The sequence below is a fragment of the Ixodes scapularis genome, unplaced genomic scaffold (assembly GCF_016920785.2).
Source record: "Ixodes scapularis isolate PalLabHiFi unplaced genomic scaffold, ASM1692078v2 PGA_scaffold0__279_contigs__length_252992795, whole genome shotgun sequence".
Taxonomy (NCBI): domain Eukaryota; kingdom Metazoa; phylum Arthropoda; class Arachnida; order Ixodida; family Ixodidae; genus Ixodes; species Ixodes scapularis.
This window is the reverse complement of record NW_024609835.1, coordinates 231140751-231160322: the sequence shown is the minus strand read 5'-3', so window position 1 is coordinate 231160322 and position 19572 is coordinate 231140751. Positions and strand designations below refer to the sequence as shown.

The 19572-nt window shown below is 43.1% G+C and overlaps 1 protein-coding gene across 1 annotated transcript in view; it reads left to right on the top strand.

The window, feature by feature from the left end:
* The first annotated feature begins 735 nt into the window (after positions 1–735).
* The window catches only part of LOC8025279, a 105909-nt gene continuing 87072 nt past the window's right edge, over positions 736–19572 (top strand). The window contains exon 1 of the mRNA XM_040217174.1: positions 736–985. Within this exon, the coding sequence (XP_040073108.1) occupies positions 904–985 (82 nt within the window). The 5' untranslated portion in view covers positions 736–903. The remainder of the gene's footprint in view (positions 986–19572) is intronic.

The following is a 19572-nucleotide window of genomic DNA, read 5'->3' as shown; positions in this document are numbered from 1 at the left end:
TTTCATATTTCAAGGTAAAAACTTGTATTTTTTAATGTGTGGTGTTTCAACAATGTGACGTAAAAACGCCCGTCCGTTTAAGAAATGCTTTCAAAAATGCTATTTTTCGTGAACGTTCCAACAACAAAAGGATACGGGCGAGCCCTACTGTCGAGCCTGTAGATTTGATATTGCTACACGCACGTGGTGAGAAAATGTATGATATCGTAATCACACCTAAAACAACTCCAAGCGTGTTTTTTTAATTGACTTCAAAGCATCTTAAGATTTCCCTAAACTCAATAGCGCATAACTCAACAAAAGCTTTCCGTCGCAAGTAACCCGTTGGCTGACGAACAAAAGAGTGTGCTCGAGAGGAAACTCGGTGAATTTTATCATCGTTTAAAGATACCGGCCGAACACGGCGACGCGCAGCCGATGTATATACAACGCCGCCCTGGGGCTCTCTTCGCCTATGGCACGAGTGCGCGATGTGAACCGCCGAACCCTCAGCGGACCGCTGCCAGAGCCCCGCGTGCCTTCTTCGCCAACCCCCGCCACACCCTTGCACGCGTCCTAGAGTGAGAAGCCGCAGAAAGCTCGCACGAGGAAGGGAGCGCGAGTGTGAGGCACGTGGCTCGCCCTGGCGGTCGCGGGGAGCGGCGCACTCCGTGACACCAGGCGGGGAACCCGACAACTAGGCCAGAGGGGAGTCGGGGGGTCTGAACACCGAGTGGCGGCGGCTTTCAGTGGGAGCTTGTGCGGAATCGCGGTCGGAGGCTCTGGGGAAATGCTACTCCGAAAAAGCGGCCGCCGCAGCGACGAACCGCCGTACGCTCCCCGCTGACCCTACGGCATCGAGTTTGTGTTTGCCGTTTTTGGGATCGGGTTGTTTGTTTGTTTTGTGTGCAAGTGCGGCAATTGATGGCGAGCGGCATGCGACTCGGATACTGCGGCGCCGGGTGTTCCGTGTCCGTCGTTTCGTTGCTGCTCTACTTTCTTCTCGGTGAGTTCCATCGAAGAAAAAGAGCATCTGTCATTAAGTTTCTTTTGGTTTTTTTTTTTATTATGAAGTCGTGGTTTGTCGGGTAACCGTTTTTAAATTGTTTTAAATATTTTATTCGGGGTATTTTGCTTTCCAATGTCATAACTCCTGAAGCTTAATGTGTGGGAACTAAATAAATATGAAAAAGAGAGCACTATCACCTCCTCTTCAGGGGTTTCACCAGCCATTTCAATTGGGGGGGGGGGGGGGGGGGGGTTGGGGGTGGCATTGTTTTGAAGGGGGGGGGGGGGGGTTATGAGAATAGAGGGAAATGACTGCTCCTCATTGATGATAAGACATACCAATCTGTTTTGTTTTTTTTTTGATGAGACACATCACCCCCATGTACAATACTATAACTCGGTCAACATTAGATCTAAATGAAGTTAAATTCGATTTATTGTAGATAATTCAAAATATTGGGTAATTACACCGAGTAAACAAAATATGAGAGTTATCCTTCTGGTATTTGAGCTATTTATATAGAGAAGCGTGCCGTGCTATATTGGGCTGTTAGTCGAGATGAAATGTGTCGCGGATAGCGACATCTCATGACATACCTAAGGCCAGCATTATACACGGCAAATATTGCATCTAAGGGACACCGAAAGGCTTTTGAATGGGTACAACACATACAAACGTGATTAGGACCACATTGATTTCCGCTCCTCAATTACGGTCGTGGTTAATTAGAATATTAGGGAGCGTGAAAGGGGGGAGTTCGTCCAGAAAACCGCTACAACGTCTTAATTTTACATTTTTTGTTTCTACTGAATGTCCCCTGATCAACAGGAATATGTGTTCTGTAGGATATATTTTGAGAAAGTTGGGCTTAATATTTAATATTACCACATATGATTGAATATCAAAAATAAGTCAAATTCTCATCAATGGCGTATCTTTAATCGCGTTATATATTACATGCTCCAAATTTTGCATATTCTATGGCGTTATTTAACACATGTTTATAAATGGCTCAAATTTTACTGAAATTGCCTATTGCTAATCCACTTATATTATATACATTATTGTTATTAAAGTATTAGAACTAAAACTTAACTATGGTAAGATGTGATCAACGCAAGCTGAGCATGGGAACGTTGCATTCTCTCAAGAACGTAAGGGCTCTAAACGAAATTGCCTACTGTCAAACTGCGTACTTTGAAATGTTTGTCAGAGCGTTAAATAAAAGAACGCCTTATCGCGCTTCAGTAAATCCTCGCCACCTAAAGTATGTTCTTCATCTTCTGGCGTGCGTAAGGAAATGTTTAGAAGCGAGGCTGCAAAAGAAAGCGCCAATTACTTCACTTTATCAAAAATGTTCCAAACTGGGCGGTGCCGCCCGACGAAGCCGACAGTACAACGGCTCGGTGGGATTAAATCCTCCGAAAATAAATCGAAGCCCGTCAACCGGGACTGATGCCCTGTTACACCCTCCTTCGGGCGAGCCTCTTTTTATTCCTCCTAACTAGCCATTACGAACTTTAGCGGAAATAATTGCACCTGCGAGCACTTCGACAACGGTGATTAGTATTTTCTTAATATCCAGGCAACTTTTAAAATAACACCCTACTTAGATCAAGCATGCAAAGCACGTGAGAGTACCAGAAGAAATTTATTACAATGATAAGTGGAGATTGTGGGGAGGTGTTACGATGTATAGCCCGGACGCTACGTAAGCGCTGCACAGGAGCAAGCTAGAAAACTCTTCGCGCCAAGCCATAAATTTAGTGTCATTTCGAAACTTTAATTTAAATGGGGAAATTGTACTCAGTCCGTTTAGTTTTCCATCAATTGCAGAACGCGACAATTCGTCACGCTATCTACAGATTTGTTTGTGGGAACAAAGTCCATTTTGTGTTTAAGTTCACTCTACATTTAAGGAAAGTGATGCATGCTACCAAAAGTGATGTCAAGAAAGCCATAAATTATTTTTTTGTTCCAGAGAAAAATGAAGTAGGATTAAAAATAATGCCGTTTCTTTAACATCTTTCTAACAAAGTGAACATTTCTCTTCCATAGATGTTTCCGCCATTTATTTTCTGGTACAAAAACAAAAAGAGAGTCGTTTCTAACTTTGATGATTGCATCTTAACCTGTAGTTTCGCATGTTTTCCTTTTTTTCTAAAACTCAATTGGTTCCTTTTCTAATTTTGTAGTTATTACCGCTGCAGGCATATGTTACTTTCATAATTTGTTTAGAAATGTGAGAAACATTTGAAGGTGCTCCGCAAGTTTCAGAATATCTTATCTTCAAGTGTTGATACATGCCTTGTTGACGCTATGAAAGTCAACCTCAGGCTCTTCATTTAATACTCTGTTTAATAAAACCCTTGTATTCGACTTCTGATTCGTAAAACAAATTCATTGACTGAAAGCAACTAAAAATGTTTAGCTAAAACGTTTTCCCTTGGGCGTTTTGGTATATCACAAAACCTGAGTAAATGAAAAGACTAATGAATCTCGCCAATATGCCCGGGAAATGCTACAATTATTTCAAAATGTCAGAATTTTTCGCAAGTTTTCGAACTGCGTAATAAACCAGGTACATTTTCATTTTCATGAGTCGCATTTTTTAGATCCACGCAGTATAACATTAGTAGTAATAATAATATTAATTATTTATTATTATTAATATTATTATAGTATTATAATTATTAATTTATTTATTTTCTTTCTCTCCACAAACAACCACACTAGCATTCTGTGTGGTTCACATTACACTGACGTCAAACGCAACACCTGTATTAGAATACAACCCACAAACGCTAGAGAAACAAAACTAAAACTGATAAAATACATCTGAAGCATCACCTTAGTATATAATATGCAACGAATTCGAGTAAGATTGGGAGAATTATCTTCAAACAAAAATTGAGGGCGCAAAAAATAACGATTATAACATGAACATGCAAAATATAGAATAATAGCTTTTACCTCGCTCAAACAGCACAGCGATGCTTTGAGCGCAAGCTGGTGTTAGTTTGCCATTACAAACAATGCTCATTGAATGCTAATTTACCATTCCTTTATAAACTTCTACATAGGTCATATCATCAAAACTGATTCGTGACACTAAGAAAGTTAAGCGAATAATTAATTCTAATTTTTCGTGCTTATTTAAATGAATGTAACGACTTCTTTAGGCGTCATACTACGAACGATTGTGAATCTGAATGGAAGCTATTAAAAATATGCTCGATTGACAAGCAATATATTTGGCAAGAAGGATTGTAACCTATATGAACTTTATATGTATTGTCACAAGATCACTATGCTGTCCCAATATTGCGTATTAGTTTTGTTGTACAGCTTTTAAAATATTAAAACTAATTCGGCAAAACTACTTTCTCGCCCACATTAAGCTAGACCTATCAGCCAGATAACAAGTTTACGCGTACGAATTGAACTCAGAAAGCACCAGAGCTGAGTAAAAAAATCTAATATCTGCATTTTTGTTGCGTGCGAAGAAAGCTCTAGGAAAATGCTGTTCCCGATAATATTTCAACTGTGACGTCTTTTTGTGCACACCTATCGATTCCCCCTCCTCAGCTGTGAAGATGCATCAGTTACATTTTTATTTACAGCCAGTGTACATTATGGTTGTCTTAATATCATGCATCAAGTTAAACACGCTTATCATAATATGCGACATTTTCTGTAGAGAACTTGCAAAAACACCGCTTGCAACATATCATTGAAAGATGTTTGAAATTGTAAATCTTTTTGTCATATACTATTATCAGACCAATAGCTTATGCAATAATATAAAGAGCGTTATTTTGGCAACTTTGTTTTTGTGTATGGTTAAAGTTCCCATGAATCCAGACGCAACGTAAGCCGGTTTAGACGAGTTTTGCGGGCACTAAACGCAGCAATATTTAATACCCAGTTCAATCGCGCTTTTTCTAGCTACAAATTCGAACGTTCATTCCCTTGAAGCGTCACATCAGTATACAAAGCCAATAAAATGAAATTCTGTAATTACCGAATGATCAACCAACCGCAGTCGTCCAGCCTTTATTTCATTAAATAGTTACCCCTACCCGAAAACATTACGTTAGACCATAGACAACTCTGACGACCGCGTGCGGATGACGTTATAATAAAAAGCGAAGCCGATATGGCCTTAGACGTAAAAGTAATAACCTGCTGTACTTTTATGTAAGATAGAGTAATTGAAGAAGCCTATTAACAGAAAGCTTGACTCGATTGAAAGGGATCTTGAAGGTAGAAGGCATTCGAATAGCGTTTATTTTCTTTTTATGTACTTGGCTTTTTCTTTATGTTCGTGTCTTTCTTTCGCCAGCCTACCCCAAGGACGTACAGCCCAAAAGTGTTTTATTTTGAGGATCGAGAACATAAAGAAACTTTACGCGCAGAAAAATCCTGGAGTTGCTTATTGTGCTCACGCTACTTGCATCATGATACGTTTTTCTGCTTTCTTATTGGGCTAATGCTAAAACGTTATCGACTCCGCAACGACAACGTGTTGCCGGCGTTTGCCACGCCCTCCGCATGTCAAGCTGTCACAAGCTAAGAAGACTCTTCATTGCTGTTATTAAAAAGGAACGAAACCGCCCTAAAGTTACAATTCTTTGATTTGATTCATCCCGAAAATGAAATGGAAGCAAAGGTGATGCTCTCAGTCTCAGAAATTCCTATAAGTTGTATAACACTGCCTTGTAACTAAAAACTTGCCAATCAGTAACCATGACAAAACAGAGCACGAACAAAGTGTTCTCGAAAGAACAAAGCACTCAGCTGCACGCGTTAAAATTACACTATTATGCAAAGTTACAAACAAAGGCAGCTGTGTTCAAAACCGCACAGCGAAAAGCTTGCAATTGTGTAAATGATTTCACTCTCAACTTCCGTGCCTCAAGGCAGCTTTTGGTAACCGTGCGTATATATCGAACCCGTATTCGAGCGAGTTTCTTAATAACAAAATTATTTGTTCATTAGCGATTATATAATTCGGGTGCCTTAATAAATAGGAAGTGATTGCAAAATATATATATTATAAAGTTAAAAATAGACATGAAATATTTGGTTTGGAGGTGTATAAAAACAGGCCGATATTATTCACAATAGGGAAGTGATTTTTTTATGGGTCATAAATCTGCAGTGTTTTGGTAACCATGGTGTTTTATTTCAGCTATTTAACGTTAATGTAGACAATGTGCTGTGAAGTTGGAAATACGCTTTTTTTTATACCAACTAGCTACGCTTTATTTCTTAAACCCTTTCAAATATAACGCAATTACATGGGATCGATTTTTATAAATAGTATATTCCAAAATTATTACTACATTAGCCTTACCACTCAGTAATCCTTAAGCCTCATTATTCCGCAGAATATTGCCGCCAGTGAAAGATGTGTCTGACGGCGGTCCCCAGAGGGGCGTATGTGATACGTGTGATGCTCGCTTCTATGGGAAACAGCAATATCTAATCTGCTCGGCTGGTTGCAACCGGCGCTTCCACTGCAAATGCCTGAACATCGGCCCGGAAGAATACAACATCTTTATGGAAAGTGGTGCTAGTGCCTTTAACTGCAAAGACTGTACCCCGCAACGACGAAATTCGACAGAATCTGACATGGATACCCACCAAACCACTCAGCGGGGTTCAGCTCCGTCACCGCAGCCAGCCGACCAACTTAACGGCAAGTGTTTTCCCCCTGATGTCCTTCGGTTCTTCAGTACTATGACTTTCAAGTTGGACGCGCTAACCGCAGAGGTAAAGTGCCTAAGGGTTGAAAATCGACCATTGCGTTCCGAGTTGACGTTGCTGAAGAAGAGGATAATCGATCGACTTCCTTCTGCGTCGGCTCCTCTCGGCTCATACACAGCGGCACTGGCACCCTCGAAGGTTCCATCTGTTGAACCCGACCCACCAGCAGCACGTGTAATCTACGGCCTGAAACCTGCTTCTAGCAAGGAAAGTGCCAGCCACCGTGCTCCTGTGACTATGGTTGCACGTCCTTCTTGGCATGAAACACGTGGTGTGCCGGAGGACGACGGTTTCACCATGGTAGCGAGAAAGAAGCGAAATCCACCGAAGCTTGGAACGGCCAAGTCACTCAAGGTGACGTCTGCTCCTCGTCAACCTAAGGCATTGTTTCTCTCGAGACTTCATCCCCGAACGACAGCAGATGACGTAAGGGATCTTGTCCAGCCCCATCTTGGCGGCAGGACTCTAACAGTCACGCAGCTACAACCTGAAGTTAACTATTATGCGTCTTTTCGTCTCGAATGTAACTACTCTTTGTTTGACAGTTTAAACGTCCCTGAGGTGTGGCCTGAGGGAATTATTTTTCATCAGTTCTACGGCAATCTTGACAGAACTCGTTTATCTGTACCTGAGGCAGGAAGCTTAGACGACGATTCATCTACGCCCTAAGGTTTTTTTTATCAGAGTGCTCGTATCTTAAGAACAAAAGCAGCGGAACTGATGACGAGTATTCTTTCAAGTGATATAGGCAAAGTTTGTCTAACAGAAACGTGGCTCTGTGACAGAATATCCAGTGTTGAATATTCTTCTCCAAAATATGTTGTTCACAGGAGAGATCGGGACTATGCAAACACGGGTCAAACTTTGGAGGCGGGGTTTTCTTGGCTGTTGACTGTGCTGTCCAGCCGGTTCGAAGAGCTGATTTTGAAACCTATGCCGAGTGTGTTTGGGTGGAAATTCCTGCAAGCGACGGTATCCATTACTTAATAGGAAACTATTATTTCCCTCCACTTTTTGATGACGTTGCGTTTATTGACCATTTTGAGACCCTCTGTAATACTGTTGACGTTTCTAAACACAAGGTACAAAGATATGGAGATTTTTACCTTCCCGGTCTTGATTGGACGACTGGAACGGTGTTGCATATGAATAGTGTTACTTCTAAAGAAGCGGAATGGTTACTATCTTTTTCAAATTTCTGTGGGCTTACGCAGTTTAACTTTTGCAAAAATACTGTTGATAACGTGCTTGATTTATGCTTATCAAATGCACCCATAGAGTATCTTGTTTCGGCTGTTATAACTTTGGTGCCTGTCGATGCATATCATCCTCCCTTTGTAGTTCAGTTTTGTTTGTCATGTAGGCCCCGTGCAAATCATCAGTTGTCGTCGTTTTGTTATCGAAATGGAAACTATGGCGGTTTCTACGATAGTTTTGTTCAGCATAATTGGTCTGATGTTTTATCAAATCAAAATACTGATTCAGCCACTACAAAATTGACCACGGTAGTGTCTACCTGCAATGAGCGCTTTTATTCGGAAACAGCAAGCACATAAATCAAAGTATCCCAGCTGGTTCTGTAAAGAGCTAAAACGCCTATTTCGTCATAAGTGTCACTGTAATCGAATGTATAAGAAAACAGGACTAACCATCTGGTACGATAAATTCAGTGTTTACCGTGCTCTGTTGAAAAAAGGCTATAAAAAGGATAAGCTATTGCACTCGTCGAATGTTGAAAAGAGTTTAACCAGAGGAAAAAAAAAAAAAAAAAACCTAGGACGTTCTGGCGCTATGCTAAAAACCACACGCGCGACAATGCACAAAACGTATTCTTACGTGAATCAAATGGCTCTATGTCCTCTCCAATTGACATAGCTAATCGTTTTTCTGATTACTTTAGTCACTGCTATTCTAGTTTGAGAACTGCCGGTGCATCAGACAACATTAACAACACAGACTTCTTTCCTGCTTTTACTGTCGATGTCTCAGAAGTTCTTGAGGGGATAAAAAAATTAAAACCTAAGTTCTCGACGGGAATTGACGGTATACCCCATTTTATTATTAAGGCTTGTTCCGATATATTTGCTCTAACTTCGGAACATATATTTAACCTATCTCTCATGAAGGGTACTTTTCCTAGTTTGTGGAAGTCTTCTATAGTTGTGCCCATATTCAAAGCTGGTGATCCGTCATTACTTAGTGACTATCGTCCCGTTTCGTTAATGTGCGGTTTTGCGAAGGTTTTCGAAATGGTTATGCATAACCGGATCTCAAATTACCTCAGTCAAAAAATTAGTCCTTTTCAGCATGATTTTTAGACGGAAAGTCCGTTGAAACAAATTTGTGCTCTTTTCTAGGTTTGTTTGTGCCGATAGCCACAAGCAGAGGACAAATTGATGCCGTATATTTTGACATGTCGAAGGCTTTTGACCATGTAGGTCATACTTTACTCCTCTGCAAACTTTCTTTTTATGGCATATGCCCAAAGCTTTGTGATTGGTTCAGGAGCTACTTGAGTTTACGCAGTAATACTGTTCGTGTTGGCAACTCTTTTTCGAACTGTTTTACATCAACTTCTGGTGTATCCCAAGGTTCGAACCTGCGACCACTGTTGCTTATTTTGTTTGTAACCGATATGGTATCATGCGTCAATCACTCAAACGTCCTTCTTTTTGCTGACGACATAAAACTCTTTTTAAATATTAAAGACCATACTGATTGTACTTTATTGCAAACTGATATTGGTGCAATTTCAGAGTGGTGTGGAAAAAATGGTTTGTCGGTAAATCCTGAAAAAACTAAAGTGATCTCTTCATTGAGAAAGCGGGACTTTTTCTTTTACCCTTATTTGCTCGAGGGGAATGTGATAGATCGTGTATCTCTGGTAAGAGACCTTGGCGTCTATATTGACAGTACTCTATCATTCACTGAGCACGTTTCTAAAATCGTTGGATCAGCGATAAGAAAGTTGGGAATGATCACACGTTTATCGAGTTCTTTTACTTCACCATTATCTGTAGTGCGTTTATTTTGTAGCCTTGTACGCTCAGGACTTGAATTTGGTTCGATTAGTTGGAGTTCATTATCTTTAACAGAAGCTGAAATCATTGAGCGTGTCCAGAAGAAATTTATGCGAATTATTTATGACCGATACATTGGTCGGAATCTGTTTTTTAGTTACGATTTGTTGCTGTCTTTATTTAGCCTTGAAAGGCTATCGACGAGGAGGGCTGTTATAGACATTCCTTTTCTTCATAAGGTAGTGCATGGTACTGTTAATACTGAAAATTTACTCATGAATTTAGACTTTCATGTGCCATTCAGAGCTAGTCGCCATTTTTTAACATTTTATCCTACTAGAATTTGTGAATCATCGCCATTGTGTCGTATGCAGTCTGCCTATAATGTTATATGCGATTGTGATGTTGATATTTTCATTGATTTTGTTATTTTCAACTCGGCCTTGAAAAAGTATATTTTATCCAACCAAGAATTAATGTAATCTTGTATAGACTCTGTAAACTTGTATTTGTATTCTCGTATCTGTGTAATTTTGTGCATATTTGTATTTTAAAGAGTGTTGCTGTAAACACGAAATGATAGTGCACCACACAAAAGGCGTTACAGCTGTTTGTGGGCACTAAAGAAAAATAAAACATTTTTATTATTATTATTATTATTAATATGGTTTGTGACAGACGGCATCTAAGAAATCAAGCTTTCCTGAAATTCGAACTGACATTCTCAGTCCTACTTTTGAAGGAGGTGTAAGGCGATACCTTAAGTGAGTTTACTAAAAGCAGGCCTACGCTGACGGGCATTAACCTGAGCTTAGTGATCATCATGATAACTGCACTCTCTGCTTCGATGTCCATTATTTATTGCCAGTTTTTGTTTTCTATGAAACCAAACCTAAATTGCACTCAAAGAAAACACCCGACCTCTGGTTCGAAGTGAAAGGAAAGGGAATTTGATTAGTGATAATCTGAAGACTAAGTAATTTGTAAACATTTTCTTTTTTGATGGATTGCAGCCGGTACCACATACCGTTACAAATATTAGGTAAATTAAATTGCACACAATTAACATTATGCTTGCGATTGCTCAACCATAATTATAAAATAATTCAATTATGTGTTACGTTAACATATTAAATACTATTAGGCTCGTTTCAAACTGACAAACAACATATTTACTCTTAACAATTCAATTTGGTGCAAATACAACACTGGCTTTTCAATAAGATGACCTACTTCAGGTAACTCATAACATATTTCGTTACGGTTTCGGTAAAGCACCGCAGACTCAATAAAGATTCGTGAAGCAATTAAAAGCAAAGTAAGCAGAAAAATAACAACAAAACCAAACGTTTGAGACTAAGGTGACTCGTTTATTTTGTATACTCTTCATATTGTCACGGGTGGTGACCAGAAAAAAAAACAATAAACAAACAGAAAGAAATAAACGTTTATTGTGGCGAAGTTGTGCCAAAAATAAAAGGGTACAAACGATAATAAGAGAGCGCCGCGGGCGTCGAAGTCGGCGTAGCAGCGGAGTCGAACGCTGGGGCGAAACTGACTCGACAAGGTCGCAGGCGGCCTCTTATCTAAGGTGAGTCACTATCACGAAGATTCGGCGGAGAAGGTTCGAGCGTAGCGCGCTCGGGGCGAGAATGAACACGCACTTTCTGGAACAACAAAAGCAGGGATAAACGATAGAAGTTACGTCTGGAACAAGAATAGACCCCTTTCGAAATTGCGTGCCGATTACTCGAAGGTCGAAACCCCTGCACAATGGCGGAACAACTGACATCGTGGAACCTGCCAGTCATTCCATGAGATAGCGAACGTCCGAGCGCCGCCAACGCTAGGAGCCAAAGAGCCACTCAAACTTTGTAGAAAGTACAACGTCACTGCGTTCATCACTTTTTTTCTTTGGATGTAGTTTTTCTTTTATTGCAACCCAACGCATCAAGCGTGCCATGACGTTGCGGTTTTTGTTCCGCCATTGTGCAAAGATCCCACACCTGCCAACAGAGGGCAGTATTTCGAAAAGGGTCTATAAACGAGAACTTTCTAGAGGTTCGTGATCGAGCGTTGCTTTCTCAGCCCTGCGCGCGGCAATATACACATTTTTATTCCGTACGTTTATCCAGCCTCACGTATTTAAACAAAACGGTGAACCAACACCAGCTCGCCTGCGCCATCACTGTTTGGGTTATTGCGTCTCATAAAACCTACCTATTTACAGTTCTGATTTTTTGCTGTATGCTTTTTGTCCTTTTTACCTATATTGTTTTGGCTCGTCCTCTTTGAGGTTGTCCCGTTTAGTCGCGTGATTTGTTCATTTATTCTTTGTAGCTTGCCATACCAGTCATCACCTTTGCCTACACAACGTCACCACAACACTCCTTAAACTTCTCAAATCAAGGGTTTCATATGAACCATGAAACTGCGCGTGTGGTTCGGGTATAGGGATTCTTTAAACAGCGCGTATATCACGCTGTAGCTAATTCGAACAACTATAGGATGACAAAGTGTTGCGAAAGCAGAGTGGGGCAGATGTTTTGGTCCGAGATTTTGAGTCACTTGAAACCAACGAGAGGCAGAATTTAAATGCTCGATAAATAAAATTTAAGGTTTTACTTTCGAAACCAAAAAAAAAAAAAGGAATCTAGAAGGTTCTAGAGTGAGAGTGAGAATAATTTTGAACCATATAGCTATATTTCGACGCAATTGAAACATAGGTTATACGGCACCGCCTCCGCGATAAACCACAGACAAATCGCGCCCACCTCAGTCTGAATTCAGAACCGCGATCTGGGAATTCGTAAGCCTGCACACTTCCTCGGAGCCAGTAAGGTGACATTTAAACCCAGGATGCATAAACACCAGCTTAGTGTCTTATTGGCTATCACACCTTCTAAGCGTCAATGTATTTTCTCTGGTGGATGTAATTGGATGCTTTAAAATACCAGGTTTTGATGATTATAGTACATTAATTTCATTGCCAAAAACGTACACCGCATGCGCCTTAGAAATTATTGACAAAGTACAGTTTTGAAATGATGAGCAGCACTTAAATGTCCTAACACAATAAGCACGCGAGAGGTATGTATGCGACAGTAAAGAATTACTTTGAGTGCCTTCAACACCGCACAAGACCGTACACAGCCCATTAATTATTTCTGCGCCACAGTGCCGCGAATGAAGAATACTACACATATGTAGAACTTAAAATAATTGATAATTGATTCGAACTTCTGCATAGAAATGTAAGGAAGCTTTTAGCATATTGCGTCAGCGACGGAAGGGCTACCGTCCCGAACCAAAGCTGTGTCAAGTCAGGCATTCTCATAAACAGAAAACAATTATTCGACTACAAAAACAGTAATCTGCCACGGTTGTCTGGGCAGTCACCAAGTCCCAGCCCTCTCTGTATCGACGCCCGTTCTGAGTGGTCACCAGCCACCACTCGCTCTGTAAGCTTGCTAACCTGAAGGAGTTCGCGGGACGACTGGCGCGGTGGTGTCAAAAGTTGCGGAAGATCGGCAACTTGATGGCCTACGAATCAGGCATCAAGCACAGAGACGCCGACTATCTGTCGCGGGCTCCGGTGGAGTCCGCCCGACAGACACAAAGTACGACGATATTTTACTCATGGTACTAATAAAATAACGAATATTGAGGCCGGCAATGGTACGACTCCGACCTCCCCGAGGGAAGAGCCCATTGTCAAGGCCAACGAGAAGTTCTCATCGAATATCCCGTGTGCCTCTTGCCTACATTCAGCTTTCGACAAGTGAACATGGCTGCTGGATGTGTTGGAGGACCTACGGAAGGAAATAGTTGAGGTTTGCCACGAGGATACCACGGCCGAGCACCTAAGCTACATTTGAACACTTGCACAATTTCGCCAGAGATACATCTGGTTGAAATTTCTGAAGTCCGTTCGTCCCTACACGCAGATCTGCTGGAAGTGCCACAGCCGGAAGACCTCTTCCACACAGCCTGCGTGACTCCTTAAGTCCATCGCACCACCGGTGGCCGCTTTCACAAGGCCGGTATAGATTTGCTTGACCCGTTCCCTCCATCGACCCAGAGAAACTTGTGGATTACCGTGGAAACACAGTATCTAACGCGATACGCAAAAGCAAGGCTGTACCGTACGTGACTGCTGTTGAGGTCGCGAAGTTCTTTGTCGAGTGTATTGTACCCAGCACGGCGCTCCAGAAGTCCAGATCACCGAAGTGGAACCGCTTTCTTGGCTCAACTCACTAAAAATATAATTCGACCATTCATGGCAGGACAATCGGACTTACTAAAAGGCTTACTAAAACAATCACAGCCATGATTGCCATGTACTGTGACTGCGCTATGACTTAAACTTCTCAAACGAAAACCAGATACTACAACCGACGAGGTCTAGAAGACAATGAGTGGAGGATCAGAACGGCAGTGGATATGTTTAAATGTGCCCACTCACCCGCCGCGCTCGATACCTCCAAACCCCCGACCCAGCGACTGTAGCCGTGCGGCAGCGTATAGTTTGTGCTCCCTGGTCGCCGTTTCCACACTCCAGCTCATATCGCCAGTCACTGTACGTACACGTGCAGCGCAAAACGTGGGACGAAGTCATGCGTGCGTTACATTTCCGTACAACATGGCGATTCAAGAGAAAACTTGGATTACGCCGTTCGAGCTGGTACTCGGTATAAGAGTTAGCACCACTGTCCACGTCACGCTGCCTTGCCAGCCATTCAACGATGGCAACGACGTCCCTAAAAAAATAACTCCAATTGCATATAAAATTCTGGATTGGCTTTCCGCTAAGATTCATAACTCTGTATTAGCGTCACTCTCCCAACTGTGTGGGTTGGCTATACTCGTGGTTACCAAAAAATAGCTTGTAAGCATCTAGAATAATTGCGAAAATTAAAAATATACCTCAATGCATCTACGAAGGCTGTCACGAATGGCAACGTTCCTCGGAACCGTCGGTGGAGACAGCCCATGTCTCTTGCTTTGAGCCAGCCATCGTTAGTTAAGCATTCGTTATCTCTGGTCCTTGATATTTTTATACAGAAGCATGGTCACGAGCACCGAAATATGATATTTTTATTTACTTCCTGAACCGCTTGAGTACATACATTAAACAAAATCGCGCATCTTGCTTCAGGCAACGTTCAGAGAAATCAAATTAACGTTTAAGCCTTCTTGTTTATATAAATATATTCTTGTTGTTTATACTATCTTCTTGTTTCTAAATAAACAGTTTTGTTTTGTTAAAAAAATGTGCTAAAATTATCTTTCATGATCAGCGAATCTTGATGCCCCTCCAGATATTTTGGGTTGTAAAATGTATATACCCCAAAGCCTCACTGAGCACAATTTCTAAAATTCGGCAAATCTTTGTATGATAAAAAAAAAAAAAATTTAATTTGTTTTGATGGCCTGCTTCCTTAGCTTTAAATCATATATATTATATGGGTGTTAGCAACGTAACAACTACTTATGAACGCCCTTTTGTCTGCCCTTATAAGGAAAAAGTGGGCGTGGTCTTACCAAAACTCCGTAAATCCTTCATTTCTCAGCGAAAACATCGGGTAATGTACGCAAAAATTCCAGTTTCATGGTTTTCTCTTTTAGAGCGCAGCTCTTAGGCGCCCGTTTCCGGCTTGAGTGGCGTCGGCGTAACCGCGCGGTGCATTATGGGTAAATTTCCCCGCTAAATCTAGTGGAAAAATTTCCCCGCTAGATTTAGCGGAAAAATTTCCCCGCTAGCGGGAACATGTTCCCGCTAAATCTAGCGTAAAAATTTCCCCGCTAAATCTAGCGGAAAAATTTCCCCGCTAAATCTAGCGAAATATTTTCCCCGCTAAATCTAGCGGAAAAATTTCCCCCTAAATTTAGCGGAAAAATTTCCCCGCCAGCGGAAACATTTCCCCGCTAAATCTAGCGGAAAAATTTCCCCGCTGAATCTAGCGGAAAAATTTCTCTTCAAGTCAGGCGACCCCCCGAGGTCACGTGACCCCCGTGGTCACGTGACACCCCGGGTCACGTGACCCCCACGTGACCTTGGCGAGGGGGTCATGTGACCCCTCCAAGGTCACGTGACCACCCCTCCCCCCCCCGATAACACGTGAACCTCAGTACCCTTCCCTCCTCCTCCTCAAGAGCTGCGCTCTAATTCGGCGTTACAGGGAGTTGTAAACTGCTTTTATTTTTTATGTAGTATGTTTTTAGTCCCTTAATGTTTCAAGAATGTAAAGTTTTCAATATGATCTAAAGGTTTCTTTGCAGCACGTCTGAACGGGGGTAAAAATAGCGGTGGACGTATGCCAGGTTTTAGTCGTTGGAGTTTCAAGGTGTATTTGATGCTACTGCGAACACCTTACTGCTCTCTTTTCTTTAATACTAGCAGTAGGATAATTGCAAAGACTGACAGTAAAAAGTAAATGCATAGGCGGATCGCTACGGGCACTCACAATCGTCAGGCAGACCTACGAAGAAGATACAGCCGTGGGCGACATCTTCGAAAATAAACTTGATGGTTGGTTTGAAACAACTGCAGACAACGACAATGTGCTTGCCGACGTCGGTATTTTTTTAAACTATTTTTATATGCAGGCTGTGATAACCACGCTTCAATATGCATCAGTGAAGTTCTGGAGTCAATGGTTGGTTTATGCTCGAAAATGTTGTTGAATTTCACTGCATCTACATTCGAGGCAAAAGTCCGTACAGGCTCCACAATGAAGAACTGGCTACACGTGTGTTACAAGCGGGGATAGACCGCACGGCCGGCAGGACGTGGCCGGCTAAGCAGAAACATGACGCCGTCGTTCCTTTCGCTTCAGGAACTGAAGAAGAAGTGTTTTAATGTCTCGTGATGGCAATCGAGGTAACCGACAACTACCGCTATGAAATCTGGTAGCGCTAGCAGGCAGATCGAGATAGTAACAACTCCCCCCTTAGAACATTGCAAGCGTAAAAAGAACTAGGGAGGGTAGCGCTGCACGGGTCCTGTAGCCCTTGCGCTACGTCGCAGGTGCGGTGCGCTGCTGGTTGTGGCGAGGACAGTGCTACTGTTGTCCATGGGTTTGTCAACATCGGCAGCTGTGCCAACTGGTACCATAGCAACGGAATCATGTGGAACCGTAACTAGATCAGCAGTTTGGATGGTGTCTTCTGTTTGTAGTTCTTGCTGATCTGCGGCAGTCTCGGGCTCAAGTGGCTCGGTGACTGCTGCAGTTGTCTCCATCTGTCGGGGCCGCAGGTGGTCACCATGACGATGCCACACTGTACCGTCGTTGAGGCGGACTTGTGCTGATGAGTTACTGGTGGCGCCTATCACACAAGCAGGCAGCCATGTCGCACCTTGACGGAAATTCCTTGCGAGGACTTCCTCTTCAGTGCCACATGACGGACCTTGCCGGCACCCTTTATCCGTGTACAGCTTCTGCTTTAGCTGTTTGAGTAGTACTGACGACTGGAGGCTTGGCCGGAGGACATCTAACGGTGTTTTAAAACGTCTCCCGGTCAGTAGCTCGCACGGCGCTCTGCCGGTGACCTTATGCGGAGTGGTCCTGTAGTGGAACAGAAGTCTAGATATCTGAGTCTGGAAATACACAGATGCACTCTTAAGTTTGTTCTTGACAGTTTGAACAACACGCTCCGCTGCACCATTTGAAGCTGGATGATAGGGTGGTACAAGCATGCGGCGTATACCGTTGCGTGTCAAGAATTCCAGGTATTGTTCAGTTTCGAAGGCAGGACCATTATCTGATACTATCAGATCTGGCAGTCCATGCTGGGCAAATGCTACTCGCAAAGCTGTGATAGTAGCTTCTGCCGAGGTGGATGGCACGGGGAAAACTTCTACCCACTTTGAGAATGCATCCACAATGACTAGGAAGGTTCGCTCCATGTATGGGCCTCCAAAGTCAATGTGAAGCCTTGACCAGGGCTTTTGTGGAAAAGGCCAGGGTGTCTGCTGAACCGGCTGTGGAGCCCGTTGATGAGCTTGGCAAACTGTGCAGCTCTTCACGTTTTCGGCAATATCATTGTCAATACCCGGCCACCAGACGTGGCTTCTGGCGACCATTTTGCTTTTCTCAATGGCTCTTCGAGCATAAAGATTTCAGCCGGCACAGGTTCTGAAACACTGTTTGTCGGCACTGGCAGTCTACTGAGTGCGTCCGCGTGTCCCAAGTCTTTCCCCGGTATGTAGAGAAGCTTGTACTTGTAAGCAGAAAGCTTGAGAGCTCACCTAATGAGTCGAGGCGAAGCGTGGACTGGAATCGGCTTGTCAGGACTCAGCAATCCAAGTAGAGGCTTGTGGTCAGTGAAGGCTTGGAACGGGTTTCCCCACAGGTACTGGTGGAACCGCTCAACACCGTACACCAAAGCTAATGCCTCTTTGTCGAGCTGGCTGTAGTTTTGTTCGGCTCGGGACAAGCTTCTGGATGCGAAGGCGATGGGTCGTTCTTGTCCATCGGCTTCCCGGTGTGTCAAGACGGCGCCAATCCCGTACGGTGAGGCATCGGAATTGAGACACACAGGCTTCTCTGGGTTGAAATGATCGAGAACCGGAGCTGAGGTCAAGAGGTGCTTGCTTGACGTGAAAGCTTCCTCTTGGTCTTTTCCCCACTCCCACTTCTTCCCGTCATTGAGAAGCAAGTGCAGTGAACGAAGACGTCCAGACAGGTTAGGAAGTAATCGTCGGAAGAAGTTGATTAAACCTAAAAAACTTTGAAGTTCCTTGACATTTCGTGGTGCCGGGGCATGTAGGACAGCTGCCACCTTGCCGAGACCTGGTGACAGTCCTTCCTTGCTGATGATATGCCCAAGGTATTCTACCTGAGGCAAGAAGAAAAGGCACTTGTCGGATCTCAGCCTGAGTCCAACGTCCCGAAGGCGAACGAGAACAGAGCGAAGATTGTGAAGGTGATCTGAGTCGGACGTGCCAGTGGCAAGAATGTCATCAAAGTACACAGCAACGTGTGGCAGTCCTCGGAACAAGTTCTCCATCTCCCGCTGGAAGATAGCTGGAGCCGACGAAACCCCGATTGAAAGACGGGTGTACTGAAACAAACCCATGTGTGTCGAAATGGTCACATACTTCCTGGAGTCTTGCTCAAGAACTACTTGCTGGTAGGCATCTCTCAAATCTAACTTTGTGAACTTCTCGCACCCAGAAAGCGTGGCCCACAGGTCTTCGATCCTTAGAATGGGGTACTTCTCCAATGTTGCCACTGGATTTACGGTAACTTTGAAGTCACCGCAAATCCTCACACGGCCATTCTTCTTGGCCACAGGAACAATGGGCGCAGCCCAGGTTGAAGTCTTTACTGGTACAATGACACCCTCTCTTTGTAGGCGCTGGAGCTCTTGTGTAACCCCATCCTTCAAGGCAACAGGTAGCGGACGTGGCTTGAAGAACTTCGTAGGAGCATCTTGTGGAACACGAATAGTGGCTTCCCTGCCCTTGAAGGTACAAAGGCTTTCCTCGAAGACTTCCGAAAACTCGTGAACCAGAGTTTTCACAACAGAGAGAGAATGAACGGTTGCCTCCACCTCCGAGAAATTGATTCCCAGTTCTTGAATCCAATTGCGTCCAAGCAGTGTAGGGGAACCATCTCCAGTAAGGACGAGAGGTAAAACCGCCTCCTTGTCTTGGAACTGTACTCTGGCATCAATTTTTCCTTGGACCGGAGTCAGTTCCCCGGAATAACTTCGCAACAGCACCATAGATATCCTGACAGTTACGACTGGAAGTAACTCCTGAAACCGTTTTTTTTTGACATGACG